The sequence below is a fragment of the Alligator mississippiensis genome, chromosome 1, assembly GCF_030867095.1.
Source record: "Alligator mississippiensis isolate rAllMis1 chromosome 1, rAllMis1, whole genome shotgun sequence".
NCBI lineage: Eukaryota > Metazoa > Chordata > Crocodylia > Alligatoridae > Alligator > Alligator mississippiensis.
Genome location: NC_081824.1, coordinates 158,486,667 through 158,506,337, shown reverse-complemented (window position 1 = coordinate 158,506,337; position 19,671 = coordinate 158,486,667). Strand labels below are relative to the sequence as shown.

At 43.9% G+C, this 19,671-nt stretch overlaps 1 protein-coding gene across 1 annotated transcript in view; it reads right to left on the bottom strand.

Annotated features, from left to right (window-relative positions):
- The window catches only part of WDR64 (WD repeat domain 64), a 159,955-nt gene that overhangs the window by 27,645 nt on the left and 112,639 nt on the right, over window positions 1–19,671 (bottom strand). The window contains exons 14-17 of the mRNA XM_019500548.2: window positions 12,009–12,178; window positions 7,154–7,330; window positions 5,162–5,292; window positions 1,924–2,016 (exon numbers count right to left, since the gene is read on the bottom strand). Of these exons, the coding sequence (XP_019356093.1) occupies window positions 1,924–2,016; window positions 5,162–5,292; window positions 7,154–7,330; window positions 12,009–12,178 (571 nt within the window). The remainder of the gene's footprint in view (window positions 1–1,923; window positions 2,017–5,161; window positions 5,293–7,153; window positions 7,331–12,008; window positions 12,179–19,671) is intronic.

Below are 19,671 nucleotides of genomic sequence, written 5' to 3'. Positions count from 1 at the left end.
CCTAAACACTTTGGCAAAAAAAGAACCTAGCTTCAAGTTATCTCAAACTGGTTTCTCATATGTAAAAGAAAGATAATAGTTCACCCAAGTCTTACAGTGATATTATGAAATTTAATTCATTTTTGTGAAGCACTAATATTTTATAATGATGTGTGCTACAAAAAAATCCATAAGGCAATAATTTTAGAGCAGGGTTGGAATAGTAAGCAGTAAACTAGGCATAGGGCCACAAACTGAACTGTAAGGAAGAAAACTAAGGGTGTAGTAGCTGGTCCTTAAGTCAATTAATTCCCATTTGTGTCAAGAAGGAGTCAGAAAACCTATAGAAAAAGTAATAATTCTCATTTAACTAAAAACTATCATAATGTATGCACCAATTAGAGAGAATTAAAGTGTCACCACCAACCTTTATTCCTTAATGTTTCAGTACTTGACTTTACAGCATTACAACAATTCTTTTAATGTAATTTTTTGTGTATAGTGGTAATAAGCTTCCCATTTGGCCAGAAATATTCATAGACAAATTATGACATATAAATCATGTGCGATTCAATGCCTTTGCTAAACCTCATGCCTCATGTTTCATTTGTATCAAGACTTGACTCCATTTATTTAAAAACAAACAAACCAAAACCTCAACATGTGAAATCTGATCATGATATTTAAATGAATATACTTGGATCCTACTGAAAAGAAAAGGAGAAAAGGTGACTGGAAAGCTGTAATGTTAAAAGGCTGATTAATACTTTATTGAGTGGTTATGGCACATTTTAAGTGTAGCAAGTGCGTAAGCCTCTTTAAGGATTTGGAACAACATAAGACCATAAACCATCCTAAGGATTCAAAGAATATAAAGCTATCTAATTGCTTAAGTTCTTGAAAGTGCATAAGTATTTAAACCACATTACATCATAGAAACACACCTTAGTATTTACACTTTCTGAAGACATCAAAGTATGACCTTTTGATATTCTATCCTTCATGTTAGTAGATCAACTTTGCTAATTTCTGGCTAATTTTAAAATGAATCTTGGACGCGTACTACTCAATGGGTGTGTCAACACATGCTTTTACACACAGCTAAGCTTAATGTGCATTAGCCTAATGTGCATAAAGGTGATTTACCCATGTATCTCCATGTGCACACGCTAGTGCTCATTAACGCGCATGTGTGGACCAACTTGGAACTAAAGTTATTCCCAAGTCAATGGGCGCGTCCAGCATTAATAGACATTAGCATGTCTACACGTTCGCTAATGTGATTTAGCTATTCGCGCATAAATTTGATACCTGATTTATGCAGGTATCAAATTTAGGCTCAAATAGCCTTAAATCACCATTTTAAGGTGCATTAAGGGCATGCACATGGAGACCCATGACCTTAATGCAGCTTAAATCGGGCTAACGCATATTAAATGTGCACACATAGACACATCCAGTGAGGCCTAATGGCATAGTAGTTTCATTGTCCGTGAAGACTACTTGACTATGGAGAAATAAAGAGCCCCCACCCAGAGCTTGCAGTCTTGGAAACAGAAGTTGAGAAGGTAGGATGTCTGAGAAAACTTGAAAGAGGGAACAAGCTGGCATTTTACACGATATGACTACTAACTCTTATGAAGTAGAATTGAGTCTTTGGAGGTACAGTACTTGATTAAGAAAAAGGCAGTGGCTTTTTGAAAGGACAAAGAGAGGACATTACACACGAGTGCCAACACCTAGAGAGAAAGTGAAGAGGAATGGCCACGCTAATTGTATGTTATCTGTATTAATCAAATACAGTTAAGACAACCCAATTCTTCTCTAGATTACCCCAGTGTAAATCACTGATGTTGGACAGTGATGTTCGGCAGTTTAGCTGAGGAAAAAGATTAGGTTGAATGAAGTGGGTTCTTCAGTAATCTAGTGTGTCAATTCCATTACCTGGAAAATGAGGCAGGTGGGAAAAGGAAGAGCAGAGCAGTGACTCCAGATACTACAGGGGCAGAGGTCTGATTGCACTGACGACTTCTCCACCTGAAAATAAAGATGTTTGCACATGCTGTCTCTCATATTACAATCCGCACACCATTTCCTGATGTTCACTGTACTGAGATAAATTTAAACTGTAACACTGACATTCTGAAGAATAAAATGTTTCATTTCCTAGGGCATTTCATACCGTAAATAGTCAGGGTGTTATCTAATGGATTGGCATCTTCAAATTGGAGGCCTTTTAACATAAGCTCAGTATGTTCTATGCCAATGCAAGCATCTCCACCAGGAACACAAGATATAAAATCTTGGAAATTGGAGGACCAGCTCAGAAGAAAAAAAACTTTCATTCCTCAAGGTCCTACTTCAGAGGTTGGGCAAGAGTTAGGGTAGAGTGGCACATTAGAGAGCTAGGAGCTCTCTAATTCAGAGAGCTCTCTGGTTCAGAGAGGTAGGAGCTTTCACAGGCAAGAGCACACTTCATCAGATGCTAGGCATTAGTATTCAAAGTAATGTAAAATAAATTAACTTAAGCAAAGAATTGCAATATTCCCAGCATTCAATCCAGACATCTAAGTCCTGCCTTCATTATCTTGCTTTCCTATAACATTTCCTCTTTCCCTGCCTTCTGTGCAGCCCCAGTAACTGCTCTTCCCCTGAGCCTGCATAGGAGAGGACTGAGGAGCAGAGGTGTAGTTAAGCTCTTTTTTGTTGGGAACAGATAATACTCTTGTACCATGTCATAGACCCAAGAATTTAATTCACAATTGCCACTGTTAAGTCTGTTGCTGATGGCAGTTAAGTACCAAAGGAAAGACAGCATCTCATCATGAATCCGAACAACCACCATCAATTTCCTGCTGCCTCCTATCTGCTTAACTCTGCTCACCCTTTTGGGCCAGATGAGTGGCATAGAGCCCCTCTGTGAGTTGGATATGACTGTGTGGCCCAGCACTGCACTCTCCCTGCTCTGGGTGCTGAGTTTAGATCCTCCTGCCCCCATGCATTGGTATTAAGCCCCAGTGGCCCAGCACCACACCATCCTTTCCCCCTCTCCCATGCTGGGATTGGGTCCCAGTGGCTTGGCACCACGCCCTCATGCTGGGACTAGGTTCTGGGAGCCCAGCACCACCTCTTCCAATATCTCATGTGCTAGGATTGGGTCCCGGTGGCCTGCCACTGCCCCCTCCTGGCCTGCATGTGCCAGGATCAGGCCCTGTGCCCTAGCACTGCCCCTGCCTAGCCTTGCATGCTGAAATCAGGCACCCAATCCAGCACACTGGGCCCAGGGCACCCCACAAGTCCAAACATCTGGCACCAGGGAAGCAGTGCCACTGTTCCTTTGCTGTCACATTTTTAGACCTGTAGAGAGTGCCAAGGCCAGATGACCAAGGGGCTGCACTTGGCCTGGGGGTTGGTGGCTGAGCATCCCTGGTTTAACCAGCGGGATAAATTAAGCCAGGCAGAGCACTTCACTAGGTAGTTCATTTAGAGCTAGTCTTGGGTAATACACTGGGTAATTACACTTTGTAATACACTGGATTGTGCTAAGCAGACATATTCTTAAGACCCCTACTTGAATGAAAGAAAGCTTAGGCTGGCTCTTGTCTCCGCACTTCACAGGAAATTACTTTTTTGAGGAGCTGATTCTGTTTTTCCTTCAAGGAATGGGCAATGAGAACAATGAGGAAATGTGTTTCTCCAGTTTAGGAGCAGGAATTAAGTCCCCCCTCACACCTCCAACCACCACCATAAGTCCTCCTTCAAGGCAGAGTCCAGTATATCTTCAACAATCAGACTGAGGGCAAGGAGACACTGCATGGAAGAGAAATCCATGTCCAAGGACTGATCTAAATAGCTCTCCAAGCTAGGGTAGAAACAACGAAGTAGAACTGGGCAAATTTTTCTTTAATAATTGATTCACTGAAAAGAGTCACCCCAAAACTATCCAGCAAAGCAGCATTCACTGAACACTTTCTGATGAAAAAAAAATGTTTCAGTCCAGATTCAAAATCCAAATGGCTTTTCTATACAACTGCTCAGAAGCCAGAGCACTGAGTCAGGAGGGCAGATTCACTTCCTGGGAGAGTGTCTGAATTGTGATGCTACAGGAGAGTTTGGGCATTCTGGAATGGAGAAGGGGTCTAAATCTCTCTTTCGCTAATGCTTTTCCACTTGTAAAATTAATTAGAAATTCACTGGGGCAGGGACTGAAACCAGGTGTCCCATCTCTCAGGTGAATTTTTGACTAGACTATAAAGTCATTTTATCTATTGCCATCCTGTTCAGTGAATAGGTAAGTAATCTGTATAGAATGCAATAAGACCAACAGATCTGATATGGTCTGGTAGCCAGTTATGACTATGTAGAGATCTCAGATCAGTATCCTGCCATCTGTGTGGGCAAGAGACGGTAGGATACTGCTCAAGGGCGGACAAGTTCTTAGTTTATTTTTTAAAACATTCATTCGATTTCTGAAGGCTACTGTGGTGATAACTGTGATTATTTCTGAAGTAGTTAAGTAGGAAAAAAGGTACCAGTATTTCGAAGAGAACTACATTTTTCAAATTTGGGTATAAAACAGAAACAAAAAAAATCCCAGTGAATGTCAAGATATCAAAACAATCATCATAAAGAAAAAAGAGATGAGTAAGGGGAAACAAATATGAAATTAAAACAGGTACTAGCAGTACTGTAAAACTTCACAAAGGCCAGAAATCAGATCAGCACCCACACAGCTGAAACAGACATTTTCTACTAACAAACCTATTAGGATCAGTGGTGTAACAACCATCTCCTCTTTTTTTCAGATCAGTAGTAAATCAAAACCATTACTGACACCTGGAAGAGTGCAGGAGAGATGTCTGGAATTTCAACAATTTCCCATGTCCCCACTTACCCCCCAGACAAGAAAGTCTGGTCTTCCTTTCCCTTATTATTTCAGAATGAGGTTTTTTATTGCTCCACCTTTCTTACTAGGTAGGGGCATCCAGGTGGCTTATCCTCCTGATGCCAGATCATGAAAAATTGGCTGGCTGACCTACTATCTCACTTTTTAAAAGAGGTCACCCATCCCTGGTTTTATGTTAGAATTTTTCATATAGATGTGGAGCAGGTGTGGGATAAAGTAAATCATTTTGTGTCAGTGCATTTGACATCAAATGGCTTCATGCATAGCTTTACTTACAAGTATCTGACAGTGGCTGATTCAAAATTCCACAAAGTAATTCCACCATTTGCTCTGCCAGTAGCTAACAAGCTGTATTCCTCTACTTTTAACACATCAAAGCACTTTGTTTCTGAGCCAGGTGGCAGATCCTAAAAGCAGCATAAAGAGGAATGTTAATAACAAGGACACAATGTTTTGCAATGGCAAAATTTAAACATTGTAACTACTTAAAATGAATTCAATGTCTTTTATTAGACTAAAATTGCACATTTTAAAATTTGCTGTCCCTATGGGGCAGGGCTGTCCAGCTGGAAGCCTTTGGGCCACGTGTTTTGTGAGGGGTTAACGTGCAACTCACTGCTCATCTTTCCTCCTATTGCTCAGTTTACAGTAACAGCCAGAATCTCCAGGCTCCCCCCAAATCCTCTGGCTGCTGCTTTCTGTTGTCGTCACAGGGAGAGAGGGGCTATAGCTGTGCTGGGAGGTGAGGGTGAGTCCAGGGTCATGTTGCAGAAGGGAGGTGGGGAACTGGGGCCCCGCATGCAGGGCAGGCATTGCACCGAGGGGTTGCAGCAATATGGGGTGATGCACACATATGTGTGCATTGCAATGAGGTGATTGCACTCACGCAGGTTGCAGCAGAGAAGAACTGTGTTTATGCAGGTGTACAATGCAGCATGGGTGGGGGAAGCATCTGTGCAGTGTGCCTGTTTTGGCCCATACAGTACGTAGCCCCCAGGGGCTTATAAGTTTAATGACCTTGCTACAGTACATGGCATTACAATGTTTAACACAACAGCAAAAATCATAATTTAAATGAGTGTTGATTATAAGAACACATTGGAGATACCAAAGTAGTTTTTGGTTAAACATTGTGGCTAAGTACAGACAGTCAAAAATCCTGAGGCTGAATTAATTCTGGGGGACTGAGAGTTAACATGAATCTGGAAGGGATCTAGGACAAAAGTTCAATAAACCATTTTAAACTAAATCAGTTAATTCTGGTACTACATTCATCCAGGTTTATCTTAAACTGGTTTCAGTCATTTTGAAAGCAGTTTATGTTCATTGACCTTCTGTTGTCTTACAGATTTAAACTGGTTTCTGTTCACTTATACCAGTTTATGTGTAATTTTTGTCCCTACCCGGTGAGTGATGTGGGAAGGAACATCAGATATTTTAGGATGTAGGCACACTTTTTGTTAACTGAGAGGTAAGCTAGTGCACCTAAATCTCACATACAATAGGTAAGAGAGTATGCATATGGGTAGTCATCATGAGGCAGCTGATTTATGTTATTTCTCTGCCCCCTTTTCTTGTGAGGAAATGAGTTATTTTGCACATGGCTTCAGAGACAATTTTGCAGTAAATCATGGCAAATGTTGACTCTTTAGATAACCATTTTAAGTACCAGGTTCATTTTACAGATAGAAGTATCAGTTCAAGAATACATGAAGTCCTTGAAAGAACCCAGTTTGCAAGGGAGTGCTTTCAATTTCATACTTTAAGCATAAAGCTGTCCTTACATCATTACACTTCGTGCCAAATGCTCATCTCACCACATATATGTTTAAACAGTATTCTCAGTAATTACTGGCTCATTTTTGTGCCAGGTTAAAGATTTGGAGTGCTTTTTTTATTAATAAGCTTTCAGTACATTAATGCAACACAAGCATCCAAGTAAAATAGACAATGGGAGCAACCAAACAGTGCATAGTATTATCTAGAAGTTGCAAAAAGATCAGAATTATTGAGCATCTAGTAGACAGCATCTGGTCTGTAACAGTGGCCAGCACTGAATGTTTCAGAGGGATGTGGACGAGACTCTAGTGTAGGTAGTGGTAGAGTAATCTGCAACTCATGAAGTTCATATTCAAATCCCTAATTTTTTAATTATAAAACCTTCCTGAAGCAGGAGGCTTTATAATGCTGCCAATACGTTTTGATTAGCATTATTCCTTATAATGGGAAATGGAAAATTGAAACATGGGAAACTTCAAATGTGCTCACCTGTGTTTCTTCATTCTCATAACTGGAGTCAAGCAACAGCTGAACATCTGGAAAAAATCCATTTGGTTGCCTTGTATTGGGTTTCAGCTGTACACATATGATGGCGTTCTTTTGCAAAAATGGTATAGCCTCAGGAAGCTCCCAGGTGACAGTCAGATAAGCTTCCCCTTTATTAGTCTATTAAAACAATCCATTTAACCAAAGAGAAAAATAAGTATTTTTCCAATGAAATATATAATGACCAGTGAGTATGAGTTAAAAGATATCCCTCTTTGCCACATCATAACGATAGGAGTCTGTAACAGACCACTAGGTAGCAAATGTTGCAGACTTCAGAGTAGCACCAAGGTACCTGAGCTCGTTTGAGTACTGAAAGCAGTTTGCTATGGGCCCTGGAGTTTCTTGGTTGTCTGGAGTATGTATACACACCTTTAAAGAGAACTGGTTCTTTGTTTCAGGTTGTAACTCCTCATGCATTTAGCTCTGAAGGCACTCATTTCAGTAGCTGGTGAGCGAGCAAAAATGACGGCTGTTACAATTTTAGAAGAACCAGTTCTTTGGCTTAAACTAAAAAAAAATAAATTAAGATTGAAACTGCACTTGAACTTAACCTATTTCATCTATTTCCTAATAAGGGATGAAATATTTTCTGTATCTAAGCCATGCATTCTGCTACCTAGTTGTCCCCAGGTTTTGGTTTTAGGATATTTTTAGTGTTGTTTAAAAGTTATTGAAATGCAACTACTTGGGTTGCATAACCTTACTACAGATTTCTTATAATTTAGAATGAAGCAATGCTGAAGAGAATTTTTTAATATATAGAACCAAAGAAATATACTAAGATATGTATATTTACTAAGTAGTATTAGCTAACACTTTTCAGATTTAAATTTTGCTCATCATCAGCAATCCCTTGCAGTTGAGGATGATTGTTTTCTATGATTGCCTTCTCTGTCCAAAGATGATGACTGACAAAGCCAATCCAGGATTGACAGGTTCACTGAAACTTGGACACATGTTTCTGTGGGGGTGGGTGGCTCCAGATTCTTGATGAAGTCTGTGACACACCAATTCTGCTGCTCGCACTTTTCCATTTCTTGTTGTCATTGTGAAGTTTCAAAGTACTGAGATCCTTGCAGCAGACTTTTTCCCCATTTGGGATGGTCCTATGAATTGATATCAATGTTGTATTTTTTCAAGTTGGCCTTGAGGATGTCCTTAAAACACATTCTCTGCTCTCCTCTTGAGTATACACCTTGACTGAGCTGGGAGAATAAAACTTGCTTTGGAAGTCTGGAGTCGCACATCCAGATGATATGGCTGGCCCATTGAAATTGAGGTCCGGTGATCATTTTCTCAATGTTCATGGTGTTTGTTTGTGAGAGGATGCTAATGTTGGTGCATTTGTCTTCCCATAGGATTTGAAGGATCTTCTGCAGGCACAATTGATGGTACTTCACCAGTGACTTGAGGTATCTCCTATATGTTGTCCATGTCTCAGTTCCATACAGTAAGGTAGGGATCATGACTGCTTGATAAACCATGAGCTTGGTTTCAAATCTGATGTCATGATCTTCAAACACCCATTTCTTCAGGTGTTCAAAGACTGCGCTTTCACATTTGAGACAATGTTGGCTTTCTTCATTGATGCCAGCCTTCTGCAAGAGATGGCTTTCGAGGTACGGGAAATACTCAATGTTCTCTAGAGTCCTGCCATATATCTGAATTACCAGAACTTGGGACTGCTCATTAAGAACTTGTGGATAGAGGACTTCAATTTTCTTAATGTCAAGCATCGGTTCCATTTTTTGTACAGGACCTTACCATCCATTTAGTAGTTTAGCTTCACTCCATCTTGAAGCTTGTTGGTAGTTAGATGTAGCATTGCAGTAAGGAATATCGAGAAGAGTATTGGAGTGATGACATTGCCTTGCTTAACTCCAATCTTAACCTCAAAGGGATCATATTTGTATTTGGAAAGAATGGCTGCTGTGACAACATTCCACTAAGGTCTCAAATTTAACATGGTGGGGGAGGGGAGGAATAAGCAAAATGTTTGATATTTTCAAGTTTATAACAAACACAATACCTTTATGGTACACAATCCAGACAAAATCAGAAGCAGCAAGCTCATGGCTAAGAATATGTTTTACATATAAACCTTATCACTAGAGTTATGGTAATATGACTTGATACTGCAGGGCACATCCTGCTGCCTACATGCCTCTGCAACAAGCACAGGTTCCACAGGCAGAAGCATGCAAACAGTAGATTGTGGCTCTACCCTGGCTTCGGTCCCATGCTGTCACCGCTGCAAGATCCTGGCCACAGCCTTGGAAGAGGTCCTCATGCAGCCTCATGCCCTCCTAGAACTGCTCCTATAGCCATGGAGACGCTGGGAGCATGGGGCCATGAGGCCCTTCGTTATCATGGTCCCACTGCTCCTGGGGTCTCCATGGACACTAGCCACAGTGGCATGGGCAGGGGCTGTTGGGAAATGGAGTCTAGCCACTGGCTGGATCCTCCACTTTGTCCACCCCTGTGACAGCAGTATTCAGTCATGACAGACTGAGATGTGTTTCAAATTATGAACTCCAATCTGCATTATATGTTCAACTTATTTAAACCTGCCCTGTTGACTTGCTATTGTGTGTGAAACCCGGGATCACGATCTTATAGTCTACATACACCCATAGTTGACTGGTAGGGGGTGCACAGGGGTGCACGTGCTTCCCCGATGGGGCCAGTGCCCCCCCCCGATGGCCAACACTGATACTGTCAGTAGGGCTGGTGCCCCCCTGATAGCTTCTGTGGGTCCCCCCCTTCCCCCCTCCCAGATTCAGGAGGCACCAGTCACTCATGCATGCACCAGTAAGGTGAAAGCCATGCTTGGTGCAGATCATCATGGACTGCCCTGCATGCAGGTTTAATCTTGCTGGTGGGGAAAGCTGAATGGCTTCCTCTGCACACTGGACTACTCCATATAGGGCTGCCTAGCACACAGAGCAAGCCTGTTGGCTCTCTGCCACATGTTCAATATGAAGTGACATATAAACCAGCCACAAAAATGTTCCCTGTAACTTTAATCTAGTTACATGTGGAACATTGGTTTAAGTTCACCAAGAGGAGGAAGGCCATTAGCTTCCCCCATGATACCTGCAAAAATGTGCATAGGGCAGCCCATGCAGGGGTCTATTCTTGCCAGCCACTTTAAATTGTTTCTAAGTATGGCATGCTACCATTAATTATGTGATAAATGTAATCTCTTTCAGAGACCCCTGTCAACCTCAGTTTGCTCTGAGCTACATCAAAGATCCTTCTTTGCTACGTGATGCCTGCAGACCATTGGGGACCAATGGTGTAAATATCTAGGCCAAAAAAGGCACTGTAAACAGAAATCCAAAAGTAGAAAGATAAAAGCAGTCTCAACCTATATGTGGGTATCTGAGTGTAGCAGTGAGCTTGTTGCTCTTGCTACTTTCAGAGAAGACAGGTTGCAGGAGAAGTAGGCTGCAGGTTAGACAGAAGCTAATTAAAGGAGCCACATAACCCAAAAGGGGCTGGGCTTGCAGGATATAAGCCCAGGGCCTGAGCTGGGCTGGCAATCTGACCTGGAAGCCATGAAGAGAGGAGCTCTTGAGCAGTAGGGCTGCAGCAAGCCTCTTGACTAACATCTGAGCTGGGGCAGGCAAGACTAGTAGTTTAGTGATAGTTTAGGAACTTGCCTGGGGGTGGGGCCAGGACCCAAGGGATAGGGGCCAAGACCGAGGAGCAGAGCTACAGCCAAAGAGTGATGAGAGCAGGCATGGTCAGGGACCTGTAGCCCATGAGGGGCAAGAACCATGGTCAGGGACCCATGACCTGTGAGGAGAGCGAACAAGCAGGGCCAGGGGCCTGTAGCCCAGGAGGGGTGAATAATCCAGGTCTAACCCAAGAGGGGTTGAGATTGTTCAACGTACAGAGGCCCAAGCCCAGGAGGGCCCAAGAAAGTTAAAGGAACCAGGGCTGGAGGCCCCAACAGTGGTGGAGACTGGTCCAGGTTTAGAGGCCTGCATTAACAGGAGTTGACACTGGGGCTGAAGGCCCATGAATGAGAGATTGACTGGATTGGACAATGGGGCTTAATGCCCAATGACTGGTCAGATCTGAGAGGCTTGGGCTTAATTAGCTTTTAAGGCAATGAGCAGTGACACCAGTGTTAATGAGTATGACATCTTGCTTGGGGAGCCCTGGAACAGTCTCCCTTTTCCAAAAAGCATAATTACATCAAGGTGTGACAGGCAAGTGGAAGGGAAGATTGCCGAAAGAAAGGGAAGATGATGAGGAGGCTGAAGGGGCTCCAGGGGCATCATGGTCACCTCCGGGGCAGGACCCTGTTACGGTGAGCCTTGGATTTTAGCATCTGAACGAAAGGGGAGGATAACAGTTCTCTATTCCTGAAATGGAAACCTGAAACACTTGCACATGTGGATAACTTCACTTACTTGAGAATTCCTATTTTCTTCAGTGTGTGCAGTAATTGGCTAATAAAAGTGGTTGCAGAATCTGGCCCTTATCCAATGAACAAAAACTAATCTAATTACTGTGGCAGAGGGTTTGGATATTTATTCAGCAAAGCTTAATTGCTATGAGAAAAATATTAATGTTCCGGTTTGTTGAGAGCACAGAAAGAAGTGATCAGAATGCTGAAAATCTGGCAGTGGAACACTAAACACGTTAACATTTTTAATAGAAAGGAGATAATTAATTAGGTGACATGCAGAAAAATAAAATTCTTTGGACAGTTGATTCATGAAAAAAGATGTTTGGCCCTTAGAGCTAGGAGCTACAAAATGAAACAAATAACCAAACAAACCTGAACAATTTTGATCTTTCCACTCTGCTCCAAGGCTAGGATCATGTGCTGACTTTCATTAGCCTTCAGATAAACTAGCTGCAGCCACTGCTCATCTTCTCTGCTCTCTCGTGCTAGAGGCAAATCTTTAATCTCCTGCCCACTTCCAAAATCCCAAATTTTCATTGTTCCTGAAGTGGGTAGTAGAGAAAAACACAAAAAGACAACACAAATATGTATTTCTGATTCTCAAACCTGAGAAGTCCCGAACAGAAAAAAAGAAGAAAAATCATGATTCCACATATCTTATTTCCTGTGGTCTAGAGCTTGGGATTTTTTAAAATAATGCTTCACAAAAGCCTGTAATCAGGATGCAGCGTGTTTGTAAATTAACCTACTTACAGAAAGGTTCTGCAGAAAGCGGGGAGGGGAGGTGGGGGAAGGCAGAGCAAAGAGAGCCTTGTATGTCTCGTGCAACTGAAGGGAAAATTTGAGATGACAGATTTACTTTCTTTCTGCAAACTGCTGAAGTCTTCCCTCCTAGAGATTGCTTATCCTAGCAGTTCAGAACAGAAGCTTTTTAGGACAGGGACCTTATTTCCATTTGTATAATAGATGCCTAGTCCTGGTTAAGACCTTTAGAAAGCACAGTCTTCCTAAAAGTTTAATTTGTATTTCATATAATTCAAGTTGAGCATTGCTCTCTTCTGTCATTAAGCTCAACATATTTAATGAACAGAGTATTAGCACATCCAAGCCTGACTGAAAATCTCTTTAAGCTAATAGTAGAGCTGAGTGAATTTAATTTTGGCAAATCATTTTCTCTTTCACCAAAAATACAGTTTTAAAGCAGCCAGAATTAGACATGAATTCAACCCTATGTTTTGAGAACTTCCCTGAGATGCAGGGACATGCACAAAACATATCTCCCTGCTGTCTCATTCAAAGCAAGGACTTGAACATGAGTCTCTCACCTTTTAACAGACTGCCTTGGTCAAGGGTTATTTATAGTGAGTCTCTCAATTTCTCCTGTGGAAGCTGCTACACATATAAATACTTAGATATTTATTGGGGCCAGAAACAGATTAGGGCAGATTCTACTCCATCTATTTGGCATATAAGTGGACTTACAGGCCTAAGTGTAATTCTGTTCCACCTTGCTTGAGTTCCTGAAAAACTGTTAATGCAAAAGGTAGGTGGGTCCTCCTCCACCTTGCTGCTTTGTTTTGTGATTCACTTTTTAGGGTAAGATGACAGTGACAGAAATAGATGGATTTCCAGGGAATGGAACAGGGTGGAATAGAATCACATGTTGGTGTCTAAGTCCACTTTGATGCCCATAAGAGGAATAGGATTTTACCCAATGACTTCATATTTTGGGACAGACCCTATTCTACCTATTAGGTGCCTAAGTCCACTTAGATGCCTAGGTGTGATCCTATTCTATGCTGCTTGAGTCACTATAAAGCATCTAATGCAAAAGGTGAATGGCCTCACTTCCTGATTGCTGCTTTTTATGATTTAGCCTTAAGACTAAGATAATGGCATGTTATCAGAGTAGGTGCGTTACCTTTTTACAGGATCTTGAGCAGGGTAGAGTAGGATCATTCCTAGGTGTCTAACAGGAGGAACAGAATCTGGTCCCTGGTGCCTAAGGCATTCGGCTGCAGGTGGGCTACTCAGGTTCCCCCCTTTCTCTGGCTTAAGCAGAGAAAGAGCTAAGTTTGGGTCTCCACATCCCAGATGAGTGCTCTAACCACTAGCTGTAGGGCATAAGAGTACTACTACCTTTCCTTCCTTAGTTATGGGAATAGTGCCTAAGGCCCCTTATGAATGTAGACCTTTATTGCTAAATACAGGCAGTCCTTGACTAACAACTTTTTGAGTTATGACAAAGGGCATTTACAACATTTGTAAATTGATATCCTGTTTCAAGGTTCCCACACCGGTTTTGCCTGTACGACAGTTGACACAGCTAAGTCCAGCTGGTAAGTCTGTTGTGGTGGGGGGGAGGGAAGGGGTATGGGGGGGGGGCAGATCAATGCCCCCCGTAGTGAGGGAGGGAGGGATTGGGACTGGGACCGAGGCTGGGGCAAGCACTGCCCAAGGAGGGGGTGGGGCAGCTCGCGCCACTGTGCACCACCTGTCTGGGAGCTGCTCATGCGGCGGCTTGTCCAGCGACTCTCACCACTGCTCCTGCCACTGGTCTGGGAAGGCATGGGGTGGGGATGTGTGCCCCAGGATCTGTGCAGGGCAGATGGGGCCAGGGCTGCGTCAGGCCGTGCTCCTGGGTGGAAAGCAGAAGGTGGAAAGCACTGGGAGTGGGGGCTGTGCCCCACCACTGCTCGCCCAGCCAGTGAGGGGCCGATGCTAAACTGAGCCACTGCATTGTGCAGTGGAGCTGGCCCGGCCTCATTCCAAACCGGTGGCGGGAGCAGTGGTGAGAACTGCCGGACAAGCCATCACACAAGCAGCTCCCAGACTGGCAGTGCACAGTGGTGCAAGCTGCCCCATCCCCTTCCTGGCCAGTGCTTGCCCCAGCCCTGGTCCCTGTCCCAGCCACAATCCCTCCCTCACTGCCGGGGGTGTTGATCTGCCCTTCCAAGCCCTTTTCCACCCCCTCCCCCCACCACAACAGACTTACCTATTGCACGCAGCTGTGTTGAGTGTGGTAAAGGAGCCAGTCCCCCATTTGTAACATTGTTCCTATGGGAAAACTGGTTCCGAGTTACGACATTTCGACTTAAGACGCAGTTTTCAGGAGCCAATTGTGCTGTAAGTCTGAAGACTGCCTGTCTCCATTACTGTCTTCAAAAGTAGTTAACAATGGCCTCCAAAAAACCATTTTTGCTTTGTACCAGACACATTTTATTAAATTCTGGACAATATTTTTTGTCAAAAAAAGGGTTTTTTAATCAAGTTGACCCCAAATGGATATTTTGGCCATGTCTACACGAACAGGGGCATGCGTTTACAGTAGCACAAACAGTAGTGGCACAAATGTGTGCTGTTACTTTGTGCTTCAGTGAATGCCCCTGCTCGTGTGGCTTGCAGTGGGAAACATCGTCCTGCTGCTCATGTGCTGCGGGGGGAAGGGAGGAGGCTGGCTGGGCCATGGGGTACTCAGCGCAGGCCTAGCTGGCAGGCAGCCCCCACGCTGAGGCACCCTGTGCCCCAGCCAGCCAGGGAGCGACACATGGAGATTGGGGAGCAGACAGCCCAAGACTGCACACTGCAGAGCCCCCATGCTGAGGCACCCTGTGCCCCAGCCAGCTGCTTCCTGGCTGGCTGGGGCGCAATGTGCCTCAAGATGGGGGAGCAGGCAACTCCCTGGGCTGGCTGCTCCCCTCTCTCCACACTGAGGCACAAGGAGCCCCCATACTGAAGCACCCTGTGCCCCAGACAGCTACTCCCTGGCTGGCTGGGGTACAGGGTGCCTCGAGATGGGGGAGCAGGCAGCTCCCTGGCTGGCTTTGCAGCAGAGCCCCTGCACTGAGGTATGTGGAGACAGGATAGCAGTCAGTCCAGGGCTATCTGCTCCTGCATCTTGAGGCATGCTGCATCCCAGCCAGCTGGGGAGTGGCTGGCTGGGACCCTGGGGGCCTCAGCATGGGGGCTCTGCAGTATGCTACCTGCTAATTAGCAGTGTGGCAGGAGCATGGGCTGCCTGCTCCCCTGTCTCTGCATTTATCTTGGCACATAGGACTTTGGTGTGTTTTGTGCCACTTCTTTTTTCATTAGTGGGAAATCCCGGTAGTAAATTTTGCCCCCGAGCTGCTAATTAGCAGTGTGGCACATGGTTTAATGTGCAACATGTGGTGTGTGGTGCTGCAAAGAGGTTTGTGGTGCCATGAGCCACACGTGCCTAAATGTCTGGATCTGGTCTTTGATGTTATTTTAGGTCAGCCCCTAAAATAAAATAAAAAAAAATGTTCAAGTCAAAGTTCTAGTTTGATTGGCAAGTGACATTACCTCTGTGCTGAATTATGGGTATGCAAAAGCACTTTTCTTGCAATAGGAGAGCAATAAAATAGAATATTTCATCCCTCCCTCCTCTTCTCAGAGAGCTCATGCATACACCTTGGTAATATAGGGTTTACTAGGCATTACCAATATTGTTAGCTAGTCTACCACTCTTTTTTATGTTTGTTAGCTAGCCTATCAGCTTCCCAATATTGTTAGCTACCACTCTTCTCTCCCTAAGAGTAGTTCATGCTTCCTGTTCCTGCTCCAGTACTGGTCCCATACAAAAGCAGAAAGGGAGGCAGCAAGAAAGATAACTTCCAATTTTGAATGGTAGCAAAAACTGATCCTCATGGTTAGCTAGATCCTCAGGCAGAGATGGGGGCAGAAAAAGCTGGAGCATGGTTTCTGAGAAAGCAGTTTCATGTGGCCCCACCTTTAGAAGGGTAAGCAGCTTCTCACAGCAACAGGTATCATTATCCGTCTAGCCCCTAACACATATGGGAAAAGCATCTCAGATGCAGAGAGCTGAGCAAATGCTTTGGTCAGTATGCTTTGTGGTAACAGCTATATCTTTTTTGTAGTTTTTTTCATAAATGTTTTTGAGTATCCCAAAGTGTGCTACATAGGGTATTTATAAACATTTCAAGCAGAATTATGTAGTTTAGTGAAACAATTACAAAATTATTAAAAGCGTGATGAAAAATTCAGTGCAGTCCTGGAGAATACATTTGAGAGGCCTTGTCTTTTCCAAGGGAGGTGGTGCTCTCCCCTACCTTGGGGGTCTTTAAGAGAAGTCTGGATAGGCATCTACCTGGGGTCATCTGACCCCAGCACTCTCTCCTGCCTAGGCAGGGGGCCGGACTCCATGATCTGTTGAGGTCCCTTCCGACCCTAGCATCTATGAATCTTGTCTGATAACCTGAAATGAATGTATGCCACATAATACGTGGGAAAAAGACTCAGCTGTGTAGTAGTATATATTCTAATGTTCATGGTCAGCAACCACTACGGGTGCTGACAGAAGTGACATTTTTCATGTGATCTGGCCCCTGAAAGCACTCCACAGCTGTGACGTAACACATGCACAGGGTTGCAGAGTGCTTCTAAAATGGCCGATCATGAGAAAAAGTAACCCTCATTTAATCAGGTAACAAATTAAGGCACTCTGCTCTAGAGCACCTTAGGGAACTTGTATACAGTTCCGTACCAGGGTTATCTGTTATCTGTCATGCCCCTAATCTGCCACAGGGAGGAGGCAGAGAGTCTCCTCCCTGTGCAGCCATGGAAGGAGGGAGAGAGTGCCTGTGGTCCCCTCCCTGCAAGAAAATAGCTGGCAGACATTCTCCACTGGGGGTGTGGTGGGGGGTGAGGCGGGGTTCAGGGACTGTGTCCCCTTCCCACTGGTGCCATGGGGCACTGTGGATATTTTCCTGCTGGGGGAGGGCTGGCCAAGCCCCCCTAGCCCCTGATCACTGCCCAGCTGCACCCTTGCTCCAGCCTGGAGACACTGTAGCAGTAGTGGGAAGACTGGGGATTTGGATGCCAGCCCCCATGCCTTGCACACCAAGGTAGTTACCTGGGCTGGGGGCTAAGCGGGTGTCAGACCCTGCTTGGGGGCTCAAACAGGTGACAGCACCTCCTGCCACCTGGCCTCTGTCAATGCATGGAGGCACAGAGTCCACATGCACAGGAGCCATACTTTTGTTAGGTTTCAATGATGCTGTAACTTTAAGTGCTTTGTGTAAAGCACTTGAAGTTACAACCTGATCGATATCTTCTGTAAGTGCCCTATAAAGCTGAGTTCCACTTTCATTTTAACGACCTTTTTCCAGTTACAGACAATTCTCTTATTAATAGTCTTTTGGACTGAAGCATCCCCTGCTGAGAATTTCCTCAAATTTTTCTCCCAAGTTTGAGCAAAATTGGTTGCTTACTTTTGACTCAGAAAAGATTTAAAGAAAATGCATTTGGTTTATGTTTTTATTCTGAGGACTGATTCCTTTCTGAATCAATAACATTTGGCCAATGTGGACTGTTGCCAGAGCCATTGCTTTTGCATCGCTCTGCACCTCAGGAGATGAATACCACTTCCATTTGCCTTTCTCCATGCCAAATAGAGGGGCAGGGGAGAAAGTGGGCAAATGGTGGAGACAACATTCACCCTTTGGGGTCCTGAGCTGCACAAAAGCAGTAACTCACACATGCAACATACAGCTGAAGGGGGTGTGACTGCATCACTCCACTCCCTCCGAATTTGTCCCTGCACCCAAACATAATGTCTTGTTTGTTTTAATGTAGCATTTTGGGTTACAGAAGTTTACATTGTTCAAGGCTGCTCAGTGAGAGATGGTGGGGGGTAGTCTGTTGAATGCATAATACTCAATTATGTCCTCACAAGCAGATGGAACCCTAGTCTCACATATCTTCCCCTTTCTTAAAAGAAGACCGCCAGGAAAACTGAAAGTTGATGTTTATCCTCAATACAATGTTAAGAACTCAAGCACATCAGAGTCAGCCAATGCTAAATGATAACGAGGTTTCCAAAACAAAGTTAAATGCAAAGTTACACTCCTAAGCTATTTTCTTCGGGATTTAACAGAATTAATTTTCCCTGTTTCATTTGACCTAAGAAATATATATCACAGGGTTGCTTCTCAGCAGGATTGCTGGGTGCCCAAACTACTTCAAGGTTTATCCACCAAAGCTTGACACTGAGAGACATTACACATGGTTTTGTTCTTGACTCTTATTATATCTGGGAAGTACAATGCTGTAGGTTCAAAGGAGACTAATTACAGTCTCTATCCCTCATTCCATTTCAGCTGTAGCTCCTAGGCCCTTCAAAGGAAGACCCCCTTAAACAAGAAGCTTGCTAGATGGCTGCCCCCATGCCTGTACAAATAGCCACTGTTTCATGAACCTTTAAATCACCTTTCCCAGGCCTGATGCCTAAGTTGGACCCAGCTTTGAGTTATCTTTTCCCAGGACTGACAACTCGCACACTCTTTTCAGGTTTGGACAAGTATTTTTCATCTACCAAAGCAGGGGTGACCAACTGCTGGCACACAGGCCACAAGTGGCATGGGCACCCTCTGTGTTGCATATGGCAGATAGGGAAGGGACAGGCAGTACAGTGGCTGAGGGAACAGAAAGCAGAACAGAGGATTGGATGGGGGAAGAAAGCTCAATGATTTTTTCCCTCTGTTTGTTTACCCTGTTGCTTAAAGTGACAGGATATGCTACACTGCTGTGGCTGCAGCCTGTGTAGTCATACCCAAAGTACCTTTAGCTAGCTCAGGTACTGATAGCAGTATAGACAAAGCTCAACGAGAGCTGAAAAGCATATCTGAGAAGCTGGGAATATTTGAGCAATCCACCTACTCTGTTCTCTGATGCTTTGGGTACTGTGCTATCAGAGCCAGCTACTATAGTGCTAGCTACTATACCTCAGTGACTACAGTGTAGGGATACCCTAAATCAGCACTTAAGTTGGGAAAGTTAGTTTCTGGCATTTCTTGCATGTTATAGCCCAACCTAATTATTATTAATGTTAACATTTAGTACAGAGGAGTGGATGAGGTAGAGGTTTGTGCAAAGAGCATAGTACTGGTTTTCAGATAGTTCTTGACACTGGACTAATGTTGAACCTTAGTGCAGTCTGATTTCAGGTGGTTTGAGGAAAACTTTTCAGAATCTGGGTCACAATATAGTTCCATAT